This window comes from Molossus molossus, unplaced genomic scaffold (genome assembly GCF_014108415.1).
Source record: "Molossus molossus isolate mMolMol1 unplaced genomic scaffold, mMolMol1.p scaffold_m16_p_6, whole genome shotgun sequence".
In the NCBI taxonomy this organism is placed as follows: Eukaryota; Metazoa; Chordata; class Mammalia; order Chiroptera; family Molossidae; genus Molossus; species Molossus molossus.
In genome coordinates this window covers 18,040,462-18,060,027 of record NW_023425399.1, presented here as the reverse complement: position 1 = coordinate 18,060,027, position 19,566 = coordinate 18,040,462, and the positions used below count along the sequence as shown (strand labels likewise).

At 40.8% G+C, this 19,566-nt stretch overlaps 1 protein-coding gene across 3 annotated transcripts in view; it reads left to right on the top strand.

Moving 5' to 3' along the window:
• The window catches only part of CTNNBL1 (catenin beta like 1), a 160,835-nt gene that overhangs the window by 98,739 nt on the left and 42,530 nt on the right, over positions 1–19,566 (top strand). For all 3 annotated transcript variants that reach the window (XM_036245292.1, XM_036245294.1, XM_036245293.1), the window contains exon 11: positions 2,143–2,324. In XM_036245292.1, the coding sequence (XP_036101185.1) occupies positions 2,143–2,324 (182 nt within the window). The remainder of the gene's footprint in view (positions 1–2,142; positions 2,325–19,566) is intronic.

Genomic DNA, 19,566 nt, shown 5'->3' with positions numbered 1-19,566 from the left:
CACCTTCAGCACTTCTATTCAGTATTGTTCTGTGGGTTCTAATATGGGCAATTAGGCAATGAAGTGAAATCAAAGGCATTCACATTGGACAGGAAGAAGCAAAACTATTTCTGTTTGTAAATGATGTGATCTTGTATGTAGAAAATCCTAAAGAATCCACTAAAAATGTACTGAAATTAATAAACAAGTTTAGTAAGATTGCAGGATAAGATTAATATAGAAAAATCAGTTGTATTTCTATACACTTGCAATGAACAATCCAAAAATAAAACTAAGAAAACAAGTCCATTTACAATAGCATTAAGAATAAAATACATAGGAATAAATTTAACAAAGGAAGCACAAAATTTCTCTGAAAATATAAAACATTGTTGAAAGAAATTAAAGAAGATCTAATAAATAAAAAAGTATTTCATATTCATGGATCAGAAGATTTAATATTGTTAAATTGAGAATACTCCCCAAAGTAATCTACAGATTCAGCATAATCCCTATAAGAATCGCAGCTGACTTCATTGTAGAAATTAACAAACTGATTTTACAATTAGTTTTGAATTGCAGGGAACCAGATATTGCCAAACCATACTGAAAAAGAAGAGCACCCAATTTTAAAAACTACAAAGTAGTGGTAATTAAGATATTGTGGTACTGGCATAAATAAATAGCATATAATCGAGAATTCAGAAATAAAACTATTTGTTGATGGTCAGCTGATTTTCAATAAGAATACTAAGACCATTGAATGGGAAAAGTATATCGCCTTCAATAATAATGCTGGGACAGACAATTGGATAGCCACATGTAAATGAATGAAGTTGGACCCTTACCTCACACCATTAACAAAAATTGAAAATGAATCACACACCTAAATGTAAGAACTAAAACGTTAAACTCTTAGAAGCAAACGTAAATTTTATGACAATGAATTTCGCACATGAAAAGTGTGAGCAACAAAAGAAAAGATGGGTCACTTGAACTTCATCAAAATTAAAAACTTTTGTGCTTCAAAAGACATCAAGAAAGTGAAAGGACAATCCCTAGAATGAAAAAAAAAAACAAAAAAAACATTGTAATAATTTGTGTTAAAGGATTTATATCTAGAATAAATAACTCTTACAACGCAATAATAAAAATAATTTAAAAATGGGCAGAGAATCTGATCAGATATTTATTTCTCCAGAGAAGATATACAGATGGCCAATAAGCACAGAAATAGATGCTTGACATCATTAGTTATCAGAGAACTACAAATCAAAACCACAGTGAGATACCACTTCACACCCACTAGGATGGCAGAACCTTGTACATTACTGGTAGAAATGTAAAATGGTTCAGTCACTTTGGAAAACAGTTTGATAATTCCTCAGAAGGTTAACTATTGAGTTACCATAAACCCCAGCGATTCCACTCCTAGGTATGCATACACCCAAGAGAAATGAAAACTTGTACAAGAAGCCTGTCCCAAAAGACCACATATTTTATGATACCATTTACTTGAAATGTCCAGAATAAGTAAATCCATAGAGACAGAAAATAGATTAGTGGTTGCTTAGGACTGGGGTGAGATGGGGATGGGGAGTTGGTAACAGCTAAAGGGTAGGGGATTTCTTGTAAGAGTAATGAAAATGCTCTATAATTAACTGTGGTGACAGTTGAATGTAGTTGTAAGTATACTAAAATGCACTGAATTGTACCTTTTAAGTGGCTGAATTGTATAGTATGTGAATTATATATTGATAAAGCTGTTAAAAAGAAAGAAAAAGGAATAACAGGTGATCCATAATTCTACCACCTTGAAATAACCTCTGTTAGCATTTTTAGCTATTTCTGCCAGTTTTTAAATGCATATTTTTCACATAATTGAAGTAATGGCTTCATATAGAATTTTAAATGCATTACCTTTTATGCTTATCATTCTAACCTTAAAACATTGTTCATGTTATTACAGACTCTCCTAATTGTTAACAGGTGTATAGTATTCCATGTAGATATACCATAACATAATACTTTTCTTATTGGTGGACATTTAAATTTTTTTCTTTTTCCCATTATAATGAGTACTGTAGTAAATACACTTTTTTTTTTTTTTAAGACTAGAATATCCTTATGAAATGTCTTCTATGAAACCTCTTTTGTTCCCAGAGAAAAGAAGATCTCTCGGAGCAGTGCCCTGAAAGTACTGGACCATGCCATGATTGGACCCGAGGGCACAGACAATTGCCATAAGTTTGTTGACATTCTTGGCTTAAGAACCATATTTCCCCTCTTTATGAAATCTCCCAAGAAGATCAAGAAAGTGGGAACTACTGAGAAGGAACATGAAGGTAGGATTCACTGGAAAACAGCCTAATTTAAGTGTATTAGGAGAAATGGCGGAAATGAGAGCCACTTTAGAAAACTCTGATGTGCGTTTGAGGAGTCGACTCTTATGCTGAAGAATGCTCCCCCTTTTTTTTTCTATCTTTTTTATTTACTGTGCATGGAAAAGCAACCCAGAGACTCCAGATCACTGATGGCCTTTGTTGCACTGGTTCTCTACTTGCTTGAATCCTAGTGGTTCCATTTCCTACTGGCCTATTAATAGGTCTGTGTGTGAGGGTTTTGTTTTCTGTACTATAATTTGTAGCAAGGTGTCTCTCTGATGGAAGACCCTTTTGAAAAGAGTAATGAGATGGCAGCACATGTCACCTCCGGAGTGGTGCTTTCATGTATTTCTGTATTAAAGTATGATTCAGCTAACATCAGGAATTGCCGAAATAAACTATTTACAGCCCAGATTCCCCTTTTTATGTTTCTCCTCCCTGATGGTGCATACTCCCAGCAAAATGCTGCCATGAATTGCGATGCTGTAGCCAGAGTAGTTACTGCTAGGCCAGTCTCTTCCTGCTATTGTCTGGTGGCCTGCTGCATCCCTCCCCCCAATAAATAGCTGCAGTGCAATCTGGAAGGCTGGGGATTTATGAGCATTGACAGTTTTGCTGGAGGCAAGCAGACACTTGTACTAGGGAATTTACATGGTTGGATGGTTATTTTAAAATGTGGGGAGGGGGCAAGGAGGGCTGTGAGCAGCTGATTGGATTACTAATTTGGTTGTCTTGTCAAAAGTTAACATTCGCCCCATGGTTTGGGTGATTTTTTTTTTTTTGTCAGTGATTAATAGAATTGGCGTCGGTATCTAAAGGATCTTTTGCATTCCTCATTCTCTTAGCTAAAAGTTTCCCTTCTCAAATTGGTTTGGCTTGGTGTCTTCCTACTGGAGTGGCTTAAGGGAAGGCAATGTGACTCTTCAGTGGTCGCCTCCAATGATATCTTCTCTGATCAAATCAACTCTCCAGAGACAATGGAAAGTCTGTGAGGGAGGAACTGGGCACTAGAGATTTAAGAACAAGGAGAGAGTTCATTCCGCCTCAGATCAGGTATTGACCGATCACCAGCCATAAACATGTTTACCAGCCCTAAACAACCCTACTGCTGGTCTTTTTTCTTTCCTCAATAGGAATTCAGCAAAATGAGGCCATGGGAGAGGGAGTAGGTAGTCTTGGAGATCTAGGAGATAAAATTTTGGAGACAGTCATCATTCCTTGAAAATCTGCCATAGTCCTAGTATTGTGTTGTCTTATTCAGGCTTAACAACCTATGAAGTAGATGGTGGTGATACCGTTGCAATTAACCTAGTTATTAATAACAGCTAAGGAGCAAAGGAAAGGTATATGCATGCCCAGTAAAGTTGGGAGGACTAAGGAAGGTCAGTCACACCTAGGAACTGGTCATTGGCCAGAATGGGTGTGGCCACTGCAAGTGTGGGAAATTTGGGATACTTAATTCCCTGAACAAAGAAGCTCGCTCTCTTATGTTCTTGGTTCCTCTTGATATGTTGGCCTTGACTCCTGGCTTGTGGGGGCTCTCTCTCTCCTGCTTCCTGTATTTGCCTACATGTTCCACAGCCATGTGCATACCCACACACAGTGGACTAATGAACTGCAACCAGCCTGATGTGGATCTGGACCCAGTTCCAGCATGGAAAGGAAACTCTGGATACTGGCTTTGCTTCTAGCTCTGCTGAAACCCCAGCTACGCTTCTTCTAAGACTGGAATGGGACTTTGGAAACCCAGGGATGTAATTTTATGTAAATAAAAGTCACTCATCTTGCTGTGGGAGTCTTAGAAAATTATCTTTCTTAAGATATTGTAAGAACCCCACCCCAAGCACCCAGTGGGGAAGTGGATACCCCAATTTCTTCAATAACAGTGGTACCTTTGTTTTTTGTTGTTGTTTGTTTTCAGAAATCAACTGAGAAATGAACCAAGCTGTGGTTCTGCAACTTACTAGCTACTGACTTTAGACCCTTTATTTAACTTCTCTGGACTGCATTTTTTCTTCCTGGTCTATGACATGAGGAAACTACACTAATGAACTAGAAGCTCTGATATCCATACCTTAATATTCTGAGGCATAAGGCCCTTTTGCCTATTGTCAAGGCTTCATCTTGTAATCCAGGGAGCTCCTCAAGAACTGTGCTACGGCTGACCTGCTGGGTTCTAGTGAGAGCTGGACGCTGCATCTTGAGCATGCTTGAAGGAAGAAAAGGAAAACAGCCTTAGCTGGCTCTTGCTCTGTGTGCATGGCACTGAGAAGAAGGGAAGTGAAGGATTCGGTGAGCAGCTGTTTTCCTTCTGAAAAATGTGCCTGGTCGCATGCTGGTAACAGTACATTTGCTCTAGAGTACCCACATTAGGAATTTGATATCATTATATTAGCGAGGGCAGTGGCTGGGTAAGACAGTTCTTGAAAGGCATGTTTGGACTGTAATGGCTGGTGAGGATGATGAGCTCTGCATCCTGAATACACCAGCACCCAGAGAGATGAAGTGATCCCCCTAGGAGAAAATACAGCTCTGGGCCTCCTCTCAGAGAAGGTCCCAGCTAGGTGCTGCTGCTTCTGGCAAATTGGCCCTTGTGCCATGAAGGTAGAGAATGAAGGCAGAGCAGAGCTGGGCACATTGTGCAAGATTTCTTTGTCCTTTGGCTTACTGTGTGTGCTGGCCAGCTTTGTATGCTGAGCTAGAGCACCGCAGCTTCAGACCATCAGGAGTATTTACAGACGTGCCCAGCTCATTTCTGGCCCCCAGGCTTCCACCATGCTCTTTCCTCAATTTGTAACAATTTTCTCTGTCTGCCTGGCTACCTTTTAGTCATCCTTCAGGTCCTTAGTTTTGCTGTCACTTTCTCAGGGAGGCATATTATGAGCCTCTGGACTAGTATAGAGCTTTGTATTAAGTAGACTCTTGGTCTCCAGACTGCCTTCATAGCCTTTAAGGTTATGGAACCAATGGCCTTGCCACCTCAGGGTCCCAGGGCCCAGCCTGGTACTTGGCATGTGGTGGATGCACAGTAAATGTTTATTAATGAATGAGCCACCGCTTTCCTAAAAGACTCCTCACTGAGAACAAATGGGTTTGGAACTCTCCTCAGAACTCTGCAAGGTTAACCTCGATGCTGTGGACTTCAGTTCAGATTGCTGGTTGTCAGTCACACCCTGGTGAGCGGTCTTTTACGTTGCTTGTTGAGAAGCAAATTCAGTGGGTTCCTAGCCATAAATTTTACTTTGTCTCATGGACAGGGAGACATGGCAGAAGCCCCCCCTTAAGAGCCGCATCCTGAAGAGCCATGTGGATAGAACTTTTTTGTAGGTGAGGTCACCCTCTGGCAAACTTATTTTGGTAATCCAACAACTCCCAAGTAAGCAGAATGGGCTGGGAATCAGCTTGCCATTCCAAAAGCTCTGGGGGGGCTGCCTGCACGCCTCCCTGTTTTGTCAAACTTCAGGGGCTTGTCACACACATATCAGGGTTAACCTCCTTTAAGTTTATACTGGTCTAGCCAGTCCTTGTGGTGTCTCAGGACCTTCCCAGGATTCCTGTGGTAGCAGTATAGCCTTGTGGTACAGATGGATCCACTGCTTATCAACCATGTGATCTTGGGCAAATTCCTAAATTCTGATTCTCAGTTGCCCCACCTGTAAAATAGGCTAGATTCACCACATAGGGTGGTTGTGAGGGTCAGATAAGATGACGTGTGCCTTAGCATAGATCCCAGAGTAGGTACCTTAAGTTCTCTCTATGGAACTTGTCTGCAGTTCTCTCCACCCTGGCCTTAGTCATGTGCACCCATCCTTCTAAAATGTCACCCGGGAAAGCCAGTCCAAGAGACCGTGCGTACCTTGGTTGGGGAGGCCTGGAAGAGTGTGGTTTTTATTTATGCTAAATAGTGGGGTGGCATAAAAGCAGCTGTGTTCCTCAAGCCAACAAAAGTGGCTGAGAGGGGAGAACTTTTTGATTAAGGTGACTAGAGAGGAGGGAAGAAGCAAAAACTGTCCTTATAACCTAGAATTGCTGGTAATTTAGTTCCTCTTTTGTGAGTTGGGGTGGAGAAGGAAAAGAATTATTGTAATTGAAATCCATTCAGGTTTGCATAATAAAGCCTTCAGAAATAGATCCGGGGAGGCATTTAGCTTGGGGGATGGGTTGGAAAGAAATAATTTGCCCTTGTGTGCAATAGCATGATTGGCTGCCTCCTTGGTTTTATAAAGAATAGCACAGTATATGTTGTCTCCTTGGTATTAACTGCTTCAGAATAGGAGGGGAGAAGAAAAGAGCTGGGATCCAGAAATGGCATTTGACCTTTACTTCTTGTCTCTTTTTAAAATTCTTATTAAAATAGGTACAATTTTTCTTATATTGCTTCATTAAGTAGGTGAGTTATTGAGTTTGTAGCAGTTGTAGTTAATTGCGCTGTTTTAACATGGTTCCCCTGGAGGCTGTTATAAGCTTTAAAGGGGTGAGCTACCAAGCAGTGTGTAGGTGTGTGGTGTGCATGCTGAGCATGTGCACACATTTTACCTTATGAACAATGACAGTAGTTGATAACAGGTTAGTGCTTTAAAAGAATACAATTCTGCCATCTGCAAAGAATTGTGATTCTGGTGGACTCCACATGTCAGGAAGCATGTAGTTACCGGTGCTTCTTGCCTAACAGTGAGGCAGGGCAGACCAGAACTCCTACCACCCCCCAGGGTTAGAAGAGGGAAATGGCAAAACCTGTCCTGCAGTCAGAAAAGAAGGGAATTTAACCAACATAGGGAAAAAAGAGACATTTTTAAAGTCTCCATGGTGGACTATAGTAAATGACATGGCATTGTTTGGGACCAGCTTCTATTGGGGGCTCCTGCTATGTTCAAAATTTAATAAAGACCTAGTATGTGACAGGTCCCAAGGAGAAAGGGAACAAAATAGAATCTCTGTCCTAGTGTTCCATCTCCGGGTCGTTTTCCTCTGCCTGTTCCTCACATGTTCATTTTCACGTGTATTGGCAGTGTCTTCTCCAGTTCTTTTTTTGTTTAGACTCTTCTTAGGTGATCTTACCTACTATCTGCAGCTTTAACCTCTGGCTTTTTGCCTTGATTCCCAGATCTTCAGCCTTGTTTCCTTCCCAAGCTCTAGTCGGCAAAACTAACCAGCAGACAACCCCATCAGATGTTCAAACTCAACTCTTTCAAAACCGTACTCATTCCTTCATTGCCCAGGTCTCTTCTGTTTCCCTACCCTGGTAAATGTCACTACTCTCCATTCTACCACCCACAGCAAAAATCAATGCACCATGCTTCACTCTAATGTTCCTCACATGTAATGATCGTAAGCCTTATGAATTTTACCTTATAAAAAGCTCTTGAATCAGTTTTCTCCATTGCCACTGACTGCCCTCATCACCTCTCCTGAACTGTCACTGTAGCCTTAATAAGTCTCTCTGCTTTAGTCACCCAATTCTCCTGTCCTCTCAGAGTCCATCCTGCATGCCATCACCAGAATTAGAGTGGCATTCCAGCCCTCAATGAATCTATAGTTTAAGGTGGGGAGGGGGGAGCAATTTTGCAGGTAATTACCAAAAAGCCATATTAGCAAGTACAGAGACATACCAGACAAGAGTGCTTCATTGTTAAAGAGTACAAGACAACAGAAATGCTTAGAGAGAAAGATGCTTCTGCTAGAAGGGAAATGATGATATAGGTTAAAACAGAGGGCACTGGAATTTCAACCTGTAGGCGTGTCTTCACACAGCTGATCATATTTGAGCCTTACAACATCCCCACAAGGTGGGTGTTATTTCTCATACTGAAGATGAGGAAATTTTAAGACTCAAGGAGATCATGACTTCAAGTTGTACAGTGGGTAAGTAGCTAAACTAAGACAGACCTCCCAGCTTCTGATCACAGATGTTACACTCATTTCACAAAGTCATGCCATGATATTTGCTCTCCTGAGTGCAACCAAACTAGCTTGCTCTCTTCTCTGGATTGTTCATGAAGTCAAAAGATCTGGATCAGAAGACCTTGGTTCTAACCTTGGTGCTTCGACCCAGGGCCAGTCATCATGGTGGTAGGGACTCTTACTTTTTCTTTCACATGGCACAAATTATATGGCAATGACTTGGTGAAATTATTGTTAGGCATTTCTATTGTCTTTCACAGTGCTTGGTGTATGGTGGGTGCTCAGTAAGTATTGGTTGAACTGGTGTACCATCTACAGTCAAGATTGAGACACATGCCTATAGTTAAGAGCATTGTGGAATTCAAAGGACTCTTACTATGTTAACTAGTAGGTTGAAATTCCAAAATAAGGGCACAGCATCTGTCCCATAGTAATGTTCAGTACATGTTTGTTTCTTCATCTATAAGAATAGGATTAATACCATCCATTTTGGGCTATTGTGAGAATTATTATTACTGTGTAAGTCTAACATAGTATGGGAATTGATAAATGTTAGTTTATTATGAATCATTATATTAATACTGACCCCAGACATTATACTAGACTAAATGTTATACTAGAGGTGTGGTAGCCCAGATTTGTAGGGATTCTGGAAAGGCTTAAGAGAAGAGATGGCATTTGAGTGTTTCTTGAAAAATAAATACTATTTCATTTTTATACTAGTGAGAGTGGCAGAGGGGACAATGAGCACTAAGGCATGGATAACAATTATTGTGATATGGTGATAAAGAACATGGGTTTTGGATGAAGATGAGACTTGTCATTTACTAGCTATGTGACTTTGGGAAAGTTGCTTAACCTCTCTGAGCCTATATGTCTTCGATTGTAAAGTTGGGAGAATATTGAAATCTGTCTCATAAGGGTGCTATATGGGGATTAAATGAAATTATACAGATAAAGTGCTTAGCATTGTGCCTGCTTAACTAATATTAGTGGCTGCCATGAAAATGGGTTTCCCATTTGTGTTCCTCTTCTTTGTACTCTTGGTGATTTTAGACGTTCTTGCCTGAAGAAATGCTTCCCTTCCCTGAATTTACCATTCATAGACCCTTTGTAGAATGTAAGACAAAAAACTTCCCTGGAGAGGACACACCAGGGAATCCTGGGTCCCCACTTCTCCTCCATATTACCTGTGAACAGATCATTTAAAAATTTGCTCTCTCTTTTTGTAATCTCCAAGCTTAAAAATCATAAAGGGGTGGTTATAGTGGTCAGAACAATGAGCAAGTAAAGAGTGAACGGTATTTAATTTTAAGAATGGCATTAAGTCATGTACTAACAGGCACTTTATGCTTTTTGTTGCTATTTGAAAACCTTACAATTGAACAGATTCTGGATCAGTTCCTTTTCTCTCCCTCCAGCTGCTTGTCTCATTGCTGACCTCAGATGACAAAATGTAGGGATGCTGAAATAACAATGTGTTCAGATTTCGGGGTTCCTCATCAGGCTTGAGGGAGTGACTTTGAGTGTTGCCCATCTGGTTTGCTAACTGGTTCTATCATATTAGGAATTTACCCTCAGGCCTTTCTTTCCTAAGTAGAACACAGCATAGTTGTTTGTCAAAGAGGAAGACAGTGAAACAGAGGATGTATTTGCCATCCTGGAAGAAACTGTTAATCTATTTTGCTGGGAGGGCGGAGGAAACAGGCCAATGGCCAGCTCACATCTATTGGGCATCTATGAATATGCTCAGGGCTTTACAAATATGTACCTACTTTATGAATTAGGCATTTCTATCCTTTTACAGATAAATCTCAGGGAGTTTTTCATTACCAAAGACCTTTTTTTTTTTTTTATCCTCACCCGAGGATATTTTTCCATTTTTTGTACAGATAGAGTGGGAGGGAGAGAGAGAGGGAAACATCAACGTGAAAGGACACATCAAGTGGCTGCCACCCACACAACCAACCAGGGCCGGGGACAAACTGCAACCGAAGTACGTGCCCTTAGCGGGAACCGAACCGGGTCTCTCCGGACTGCAGGTCGACGCTTTAACCGCTGAGCCAAACTGGCCAGGGCCCAAAGACCTTTTTAAAAATGAGTAACAGAAGCAGAATTTAAGCCTAGGTCTGTTTCTAAAGCTTCTTCCGACACCAGAGTGGCTCCAGTGACCTTCTGGTTGGTATCCAGAGGCATCACAGAGTTGTGGAAGGAGGACTTCTTTGTAGATAGACAGACCTGGCTTCAGATCCCAACTCTGCCCCCAAACGAGCTAGTGGTCTTGGGCAAGTTATTCTGTTTGGACCTTGAATTTCTCTTTAATTAACAAGCCTGATAAAACCTTTCTTAAAGAGTTGTGTGAAGAATGATCATGAGCATCCTATATATAGTCTTTGTCATGTGGACATTCATAAGTAGTAATATAGTTATTGCCTATTGGCCTCCTTTCAGAAATTCTTCTCTCCCAGTTCTCATGTTTAGTTTAGAATCAAACTTCTTGACTTCTGTGGGTATGACGCCCAGTTGTGGACCAGGACAGGCTGGGTCATAACAAGAGCCCAGAGAGATGGGACAGCCACTAGTTATCATGATGGCCTATAACCTGCACCCTTAGTTGTAACCCTGTTTATGCTAGCCCTGTTAAAATCCATCACTTCTTGAATAAGGTACCAGACTCTTCTGGTTCACACTCTTACAGAGTTTATTTCTATGGATAAGATCCCTAAAGGTATGTCAGTGAGGCTTTATTCGTTTTTTTTTATTAAGCAAACCACTAACCCCTCCTTTGTGGTATGCTTGGCACTGTTGATGGAAGATGAACAAGCTTACAGCCCAGCTAGGGAGGAAAAAAACCAACCCTGTATTTATATTACAAGGTAAAAATGAAAGGTGAATAAGCTCTCAGCCCAGCTATGGAGACAGACATAGAAACTTGCATTTATATTACAAAGTAAAAGTGGAAGAAAGTGTGAAACACTGTAGGAGCACAGAGGAGGGGCTCCTGATCTAGCCTAGGGAGTGAGAGAACATTGGAGACTAGAAACAGCTCTACCTTAGAAACGTGGCTTTTAAGCCAAACCTGAGATCTGAGTTATCCAGGTGTAGGACTGTCAAGTGGGGGAAAAATGGCGTGTGTAAAATAAAAGTTGGGAGGGACAGACCGCAGTGAGCCTTAACACTAGCTGCCCATCAGAATCTTCTGGGATCTTGTTTAAAATACAGTTGTCTGGGACACGTTCTCAGAGTTCCCAGTTCCACCAATCTGCGTAATGTTGGTTGATCTGTATTTTATTAAGCTCTCGAGGAATACCTTTGAGACCCTGCAGAGCTGTTGTGAGAATCAACTGAGTTATGTATGTATGATGCTTAGGAACATAGTAAGCATTTGTTAATGTTAGTAGTTATTGCTGTTTTTATTTTTGTTTTACTGTGTTATTCAAAAAAGAACTCTCCCAAATTTTCACAGGTCATATGTATAATACTAATTTTAGTTATTTTTATTATTTCCGCTAATTTAGAGCAAATTCAATGTTGATATTGAGGGCCTGGGTAGAGAAGGTGAAGGAGAAACATTTATCACTTTTTTTTTCTTCTGTGTTTTTCATTTTGCAGGTAGAAACTTAGTTCTTTAGTGACAACATTAGCTGAATTCTTATTTTGGATATAGAATTTTCCACTGGTACATTTATTATTTTGTCAATATGACTGTTAGTTTTCATTTATAATCTTGATTAAATTTTATAGAAATAGTTTAGTATGCAGTGTATCTTCTTTATAGAAATAAAACAAATAACTAGGAATGTATACGCAACAGTAGAGAAATGGCCGAACCTTTCTAGGTTATTTCTCCAGCATTTATAGGTGGTGCCAAAATGAGGAAGTAACTTAAGCTAGGCAGTAATTAACTGTGGACCCTGGTTTATTAAAATTCAACACATAAACTTTACTGGGATATGCTTCCTAGGGTTTCTGTTTGGGGGCTTTTTTTTGTTCTGAGCACTCTGATAGGCTTTCACATTCATTATCTCATTTCATTTGGTCCTCACAATTGTTACTCACATATTACAAGTGAGAACACTGGGCCATGGAGAAGTTGTCATTTTCCGACGATCACACAGCTAGTAAATGGTCTTTCTAGGATTTTAATGCAGAATTTTAACACAGCTGCTCTTCCTGCTCCTCCTCCTCCTCCTGCTCCTCTTCCTTCTCTCCCCTCCTTCTTTTAAATTCAAGGTTGCTCACCTGCAGTAGACCTAATTTAAACTGTTTGGTGTCTTTTCCTATTCAATTTCTTCAGGCTATCAGTAAGTCCTGCCCCTAGTACTACAGAAATAACATCCATCTCTTAGTGTGAATGTTTTGCCCTGCCACACTGTTTATTTCTCCTTGGCTTCCACCTTTAAGCTGTGTCTGTCCACTGAAGCCTTCTCTCTCCTCTTGGCTGAAGCTCAGCACTGCTTCAGCCTTCAGTTTCTGTTCCCCTCTAGTTACCCTGCAATTGCCTGCCTTTATTTTTATTATTATTTAAAATTTTTATTTATTGGTTTGAGAGAGAGATCGATTGATTTGGTGTTCTACCAATTCACACATTCATTGACTGTCTTTTGTATGTGCCCTGACCGGGGATCAAACCTGAAACCTTGACATATGGATGCTCTAACCAAGTGAGCTACCCAGCTAGGGCTCAATTGCCTGCCTTTAGTTAAATATTTCACTCAGCGCTCTGGCCTGTTTTCTCCCTCTCATGATCCCCTCTTGAGAATGAGACAAAAATCTGTAGTTTTCCATCCTGACTGATCAGCATCACTTGAAGAGCTTTGAAAAAAATACACATGCCTCTGCCCTACCTCCAGAAATTCTGAGGACAGGGACTTCGAGCATCTGTATTTTTAGAAAGCTCCAGATCCTGTTCCTCAGCTAGTGTTGAGAACCATTGGCCAGCATGCTCAGAGCACAAGTCTTGGTAAGCATCCTTATTACTTTCTCTGTACCAAGAGAAGATCTTGAGGTGGTTGGTCTTCAGGGAAAACTTGTTAAAAATAGCAGTATTGCCTTTTCTGAATATGAATAAAATAAACTAATGTAGAAAATTTAAGCATGTGGACAAAGGCGGTGAGACAGTAAAAATCCCCCCCCCCCCCCCCCCCCCCCCGTCTCATCTTCCAGAGTTAATTACAGAAAACATCGTGGACACCATTCAAACATCCGTTTTAGGGGGTGAGAATTGTATATGGATGCATGTGATTTTGTTTATCTAGAATATGCTATTTCATAACCTGTTTTTACTCTGTCTTGGACATATTTGTTAGGGATGAGTCCTTTAATACAGTTAAGAAGCTAGACTCTATTGTTAGAAGGTAGGATAGATTTCAGGTTAAATGAATAGATTACAGAGGTAATAGTTTGGAAAGGTGAACTGTGTTTGGATAGTGATGTTGTCTCTTCCAAGTATTGTGAGTGTGCCGGGACTTCAGAGTGGTAAGGAAATGAGGTGTGGACTGAAGGCTGCTGTGTCTAAGTTCATTTAGTTGTGGTATAAGGGGAAGTGAAGATGCCTTTTGATGATATTTTTTTTAATGTCTTGAGTATTTTAATGTTGGTGTCTAAAAGCAGATATAATGTGGAAGGGGATAAACTTAAATGTGTATACGTTTCACTGCTCATAAAAAATACAATTACAAGTGTGAGATTGTAAGTGTCCACATTCCTGGACTCTTGTGATATTGGCTGTGATTTTTATATGCAGCAGCCTGCAGGTTGCCGGGGAAATGTTCTGTGTATTTAATCATGTTGCAGTAGTACTTGTTTGTTTGTTTTTTTATGCTAAGAAAATGTCTTTGGCTTGCTTTTATAGTTAGATTGATTTTGCTTGTGGGTGTCCAGATGCTGATGAGCTGTAATTAGCATAAGAAGGAGGTTGAAAAGATGTTGAACATTCTTTTCTGGTAGCCAAACAACAGATCCCCAAAACAGAAATTATTCTCAGGTAGCAGGTTCAAGAGAAGTAGCTATTCTCTCTTAGATGCCAGTCTATTAAAGGATATGCGTTTTGGGCAGGGACCATAACCACTGGGGATGGGACTGCAGGACCTTGTAGTGAACTGTCAAGGGCGTGGTTTTCTGCAGCTGAGAACCTTTGTTGTGAGAGTAGTAACTTTAAATTCCTTAAGTAGACCAGTAAAAAGGAGCCGGGGCTGGGTTCTGAAGACTTGGGTTCGTGTTTCTGCCATAACTTACGCTCAGGCCCTGTGACTGAACATGTCATTTGCTATCTTTGAACCTCAGTTTCTCCACCTTTAAGATGGAGATGATATTTCACAGTGTATAAGAATTGGATAAGATAATGTAAGGGGAAAGTGCTTTGCATACTATAAAATTATGCATGTGTACAGTATGGTGGTCGTGTGCATCACATTTAGTGTTTTTCCCGTCTCTTGTACGTTCCTTGCATTTTTTTCCTTGTAACACTTTTCTTCCTTGTCCCTGGCTCCAGAGTAGAAAGAAAATGATTGTTAATTTGTTCCCTATTTGCTGCAAGGTTACCATATAATAAATTAAGTGTAACATTTTGATAATCACTAAAAAATATGCCTACAACTTTCTTATTGATTACTAATAAATCATGTCTCTGTTAAGTATCTCTGCTGGCTGGCAAACTTGTGGAATAACAATGTTTGCTAGCCTTGTTACCAGGCTGATTTTTCTTATGGTGTGTCAGCCAGTCAGGGTTACTGTTGATGATGGTGATGATGGTGTCTAACATTTATTGAGTATTTGCTGTGTTCCATTATATACATGATGTCATTATCCCTAACATCGGCTTTGTGTGGGTATCATTTGCCTGTTTTATTACTGAGGAAACAGAAGTTAAGTATTTTCTCAATTTGTGCACACAGTTTAAATTAACATCTGCTAGAACCTAAAGCCCGGGTTCTTGATACTACACTTTAGTCTCTCAAGGAGACAACTGAAAACCAAAAAGTAAGGTGACTTTTAATCACAAAGCAATAATCCAGTAATGTTAGTTGTTTCTTGAGTTAAAATAGGAAAATATGTAATACTGGCATGGCAGTGCAAGAGAGCTCTATTACCAGGTTTTTTGGTATTTGGTAATGTAGCTTATGAAATATTTTTATATATCTTCAATCTAAATTTTTGAAATACTGAACTTTATTAGAATAATTTACTGTATAGTTGACCGTTGAACAACATGGGTTTGAACTGCACGGGTCCACTTATACATGGATTGTTTTTCTTTTTCTTTTTTTATTTTTTTTATCCTCACTAGAGGACATTTTTCCATTTTTTGTACAGATAGAGTGGGAGGGAGGGAGAGAAACATCGATGTGAAAGGGACACATCGAGTGGCTGCCACCCGCACGACCAACCAGGGCCGGGGACAAACTGCAACCGAAGTACGTGCCCTTAGCGGGAACCGAACCCGGGTCTCTCTGGACCGCAGGCCGACGCTCTAACCGCTGAGCCAAACCGGCCAGGGCCATGGATTTTTTTTCAATAAATACTATAAATATATTTTTTCTCTCTTATGATTTTCTTTTTTTTTTTTTATCCTCACCCGAGGACACTTTTCCATCTTTTGTTAGGATAGAGCGGGAGGGAGAGAGAGAGAAACATCGATGTGAAGGGACACATCGAGTGGCTGCCACCCACACGACCAACCAGGGCTGGGGACAAACTGCAACCGAGGTACATGCCCTTAGCGAGAACCGAATCCGGGTATCTCTGTACCGCAGGCCGATGCTCCAACCGCTGAGCCAAACCGGCCAGGGCTCTTGTGATTTTCTTAACATTTTTTTTTTTTTCTAGCTTACTTTATTGTAAGAATACAGTGTATAATATAAGCTGCAAATATGTGTTAATCAGCTGTGCTGTCAGTAAGGCTTCGGTCAACAGCAGGCTATTAGTAGTTAAGTTTGGGGGGAGTCAAAAGTTATCCATGGGTTTTAGACTGGGGGGGTGTTGGTGTCCCTAAACTCCATGTTGTTCAATGCTCAACTGTATATTTTTTATAAAGTTAGATGTATATTTCTAAGCTGTAAGGTTGTCATGGGTCTTAAAAGGAGTGTACGTAGTGGGGAAAAGCACAGCCTCTTAGAACATGTCTTTAAGACTTGACTTCAAAACCCAGTTTATACCAGCTTGGTAATCTAGGCTCCTTAACTAGCTTCATTGACCCCAGATTCCTCATCTATAACAGTGCTTCTTCATGTTTATATTGCAGACAAATCACCTGGAGACTTTTATTTTATTTATTTATTTATTTATTTTTCATCCTCACCTGAGGACATTTTTCCATTTTTTTGTACAGATAGAGTGGGAGGGAGGGAGAGGAAGAGAGAGAGAGAGAGAGAAACATCGATGTGAAAGGGACACATCGAGTGGCTGCCACCCGCACGACCAACCAGGGCCGGGGACAAACTGCAACTGAGGTACATGCCCTTAGCGGGAACCGAACCCGGGTCTCTCCGGACCGCAGGCCGACGCTCTAACCGCTGAGCCAAACCGGCCAGGGCAGGAGACTTTTAAAATACAGATTCTGCTTCACTGAGTCTGGGGTGAGGCCTGAAATTGTGTATGTCTAACCCCTTCCCAGGTGACTGCTGCTGCTGGTCCTCTGACCACACTTTGAATGGAAGGGATCTATGAAACAGGATACTGATGTCTGCCTCTCAGATGTATTGTAACATAAAGTAGGTGCTTAACTGTTAGCCCTCTTCCCCTCTCTTTCTAACATACCTGGGGGACAGTCTTTATTTAGGAAGTGGCTCTGGAAATATGTATTCCCAGCATGTCTTATCTCTGTCAAAAGTTTCAGGCTACAGAAAGCATTTCACAAGTAATGAACTCAGGATTAAGATTTAAAATGAGAGGTGCCTGATGACATAAGAGGCTCATCTTAAAGAGTTCACCCTGAATTAGTCGTCACTTCGGAAGTCTCTTTGAAACTTGTCTGTAAGGTGGCCTAAAGGAAACCTCAGCTCACCTCTTCCATGAGTCCATTCGCTCTTCAGTTCTTCGGCCAATATTTGTTGAACACCTGTTGATGCCAAGCAAGATGTTAGATTCTGGGAGATAGCTATGAACCACCTCGGCCCCGCCCCTAAGGGGGGGAGATAACATGCAAATAATGATTACAATACAAGCCATCAAAGGTTATAGAGGAGGTAGGTGCAGGTTGCAGTTGGAAGCAGTGAAGGAACAAATAATCTTCCAATCTACTTGGGAGAGCCTTGGAAACCTTCCATGCTGAGATTAGGAAGACTAGAAAGATTGAAAGTGAGTAAGAACGTTCCAAGTGGATGAAAGGGAACCCCCCCCCCCCCAATTGAGAACCACTAACATAAACGGAAGAGTTTTATAGATGTTGAGAGCTGAGAGGGCTGTTTGATAGATAGTTGGGGAAACCAAGTCCAAGAAAAGAGAAGTATCTTTCTGATTATTACTGTGCTCATTAGTATCATTCTGGAGAATAAAATCTGTATTTTCTGATAGCTGTGCCAGTGAGCATCCCACTCTGCTACACATTGTATCTAGGAGGTGCCAGGGTGATGTCAGAGGCTTCCCAGGTACAGGAAGATTTCCTGTGGTACAGTGTCTCACTGAGAGGAGGATCGTGTGGCCAGGCTGAAGGGGTTCTGAAACACCTCCAACAGCAAGGACACACTGCTGCTGATTCACTGCCATGGCAGCATCTGCCACGCTGCTCACCATTCCCCTTTACCAAATATTTATGATGAGGTAGGTGGGGGAAGTCTTTCTTTGGGAATGCTTTTGGATTCCACAAGTAGGATTTGTTTCACAGAAATTACTTTGAAGTTAGTTTTTGCCAGAAACCATCTGTTTTGTATAAAGCAAAGAGACTTTGGCGTTTCGATTTAAAGCTTTGTTCAAAATGGGCGCTCTGCTTATTTCTCACAACCCAGGTTGCTAAGCAGTACCCTGGAAACTTAGGTGCTAGTAAATTGAGTTCACCACTAGAAAGGCAGATTCGGGCCGTGGAAGGAAAGTTGGCCTTGCGAGTTGGATCTGTCTTCGGTAGGTTTGAGAACTTAGTAAAACACATAACCTCTCTGGACCTTATCGATTCTCATCTGTACAGTGGGGTAATTTACACCAAGGGTGGTCATCAGTATTGAGAATTTGTATGTGAAGCACCCAGCACAGTAACCTGGTATGTAACACTAATAAAAGTTTTTTTCCTCTTAATAAAGCCCCATTGGTAAAGGCATGTGGGTTTCTCAGGCTATTAGTTCTTTATTTGTACAGCTGTAAAATGGTTGTGTTGGGTGTATTGGAGAGGTTAGCTTGTGAGAAAAGGATAATGGCAAAGTACTTCATATATTTGCTAATTGGTAATTATATCCTGTTAGTAAAACAGAGCATGGAACCGTTCTTCACAAATGCATTGTGTTTTTTAGGATTAACCAGGTTCTTTTATCTCCTCCTGATTACGAGGCTGATCCTGTTAGAATATGATCCTGAAGCATTTTCATGGGGATGACTGCATGTTTTTCTGGTAGTTTTTGTATGCACAGGATTATAGAAAGACTTAGTTCATTAGTCTTAAGCCAGAAATGAAAGAGCTATGTTAGTACGGAAATACCTTTTGTCCTTTCACTGTGTCGTGTTACTGGCTGATGAAAGAAGGGTTAAGAAGCCAGTCTTCAAGAAAATGAACATAAGGCCTCTTTGGGTCTGCAAGCAGGTTTTGCTGGTTTCCGTGGAAATCAGCTGGAGCCCTGGAGTCTGGAGGAAGATTGTGTGGAGCTCAACAGTTGGTGAGGTTACGGCAATTTAAAGGAGGACTTTGCTGCAAAATGTGGGAAGGAAAGGAGGAGGAGACCGTGGCTATTTGAAGAGTGCAAAGGCAGGGCTGGTGGATAAGATGAAAGTCGTGAACAGGTAGGTTTAGCTCATTCCCTGAACATCCTAGAAGCAGGCTTTTTTTTCCCTGCTGAACTGAATTTTTAATCTAAAATAGGCATCCAGGAATGGCTTTCAGAGGAGTGTGAAAACACCTCCCTTGCTTTGGGCCTGTAATGATCAGCTCTCCTGCGCCAAGGCAGGTTGATACTTGGAAAGTGGGAAATTGGAATAGCAATGAAATCTCTGAGAATGTGGGAGAATTCTGGTGTCTGTGCTTATTAACCTTAGGTGTATCAAAATCCAGGTAGTACTGTGTCATTGCTTCCCCAGCCGTTCAGGAATACAGTAAGCTCATTGAAAAGGCTCTGAAAAAATGAAATCACAGAACAAATATGCAGGGTGATTGTCTCAGTTT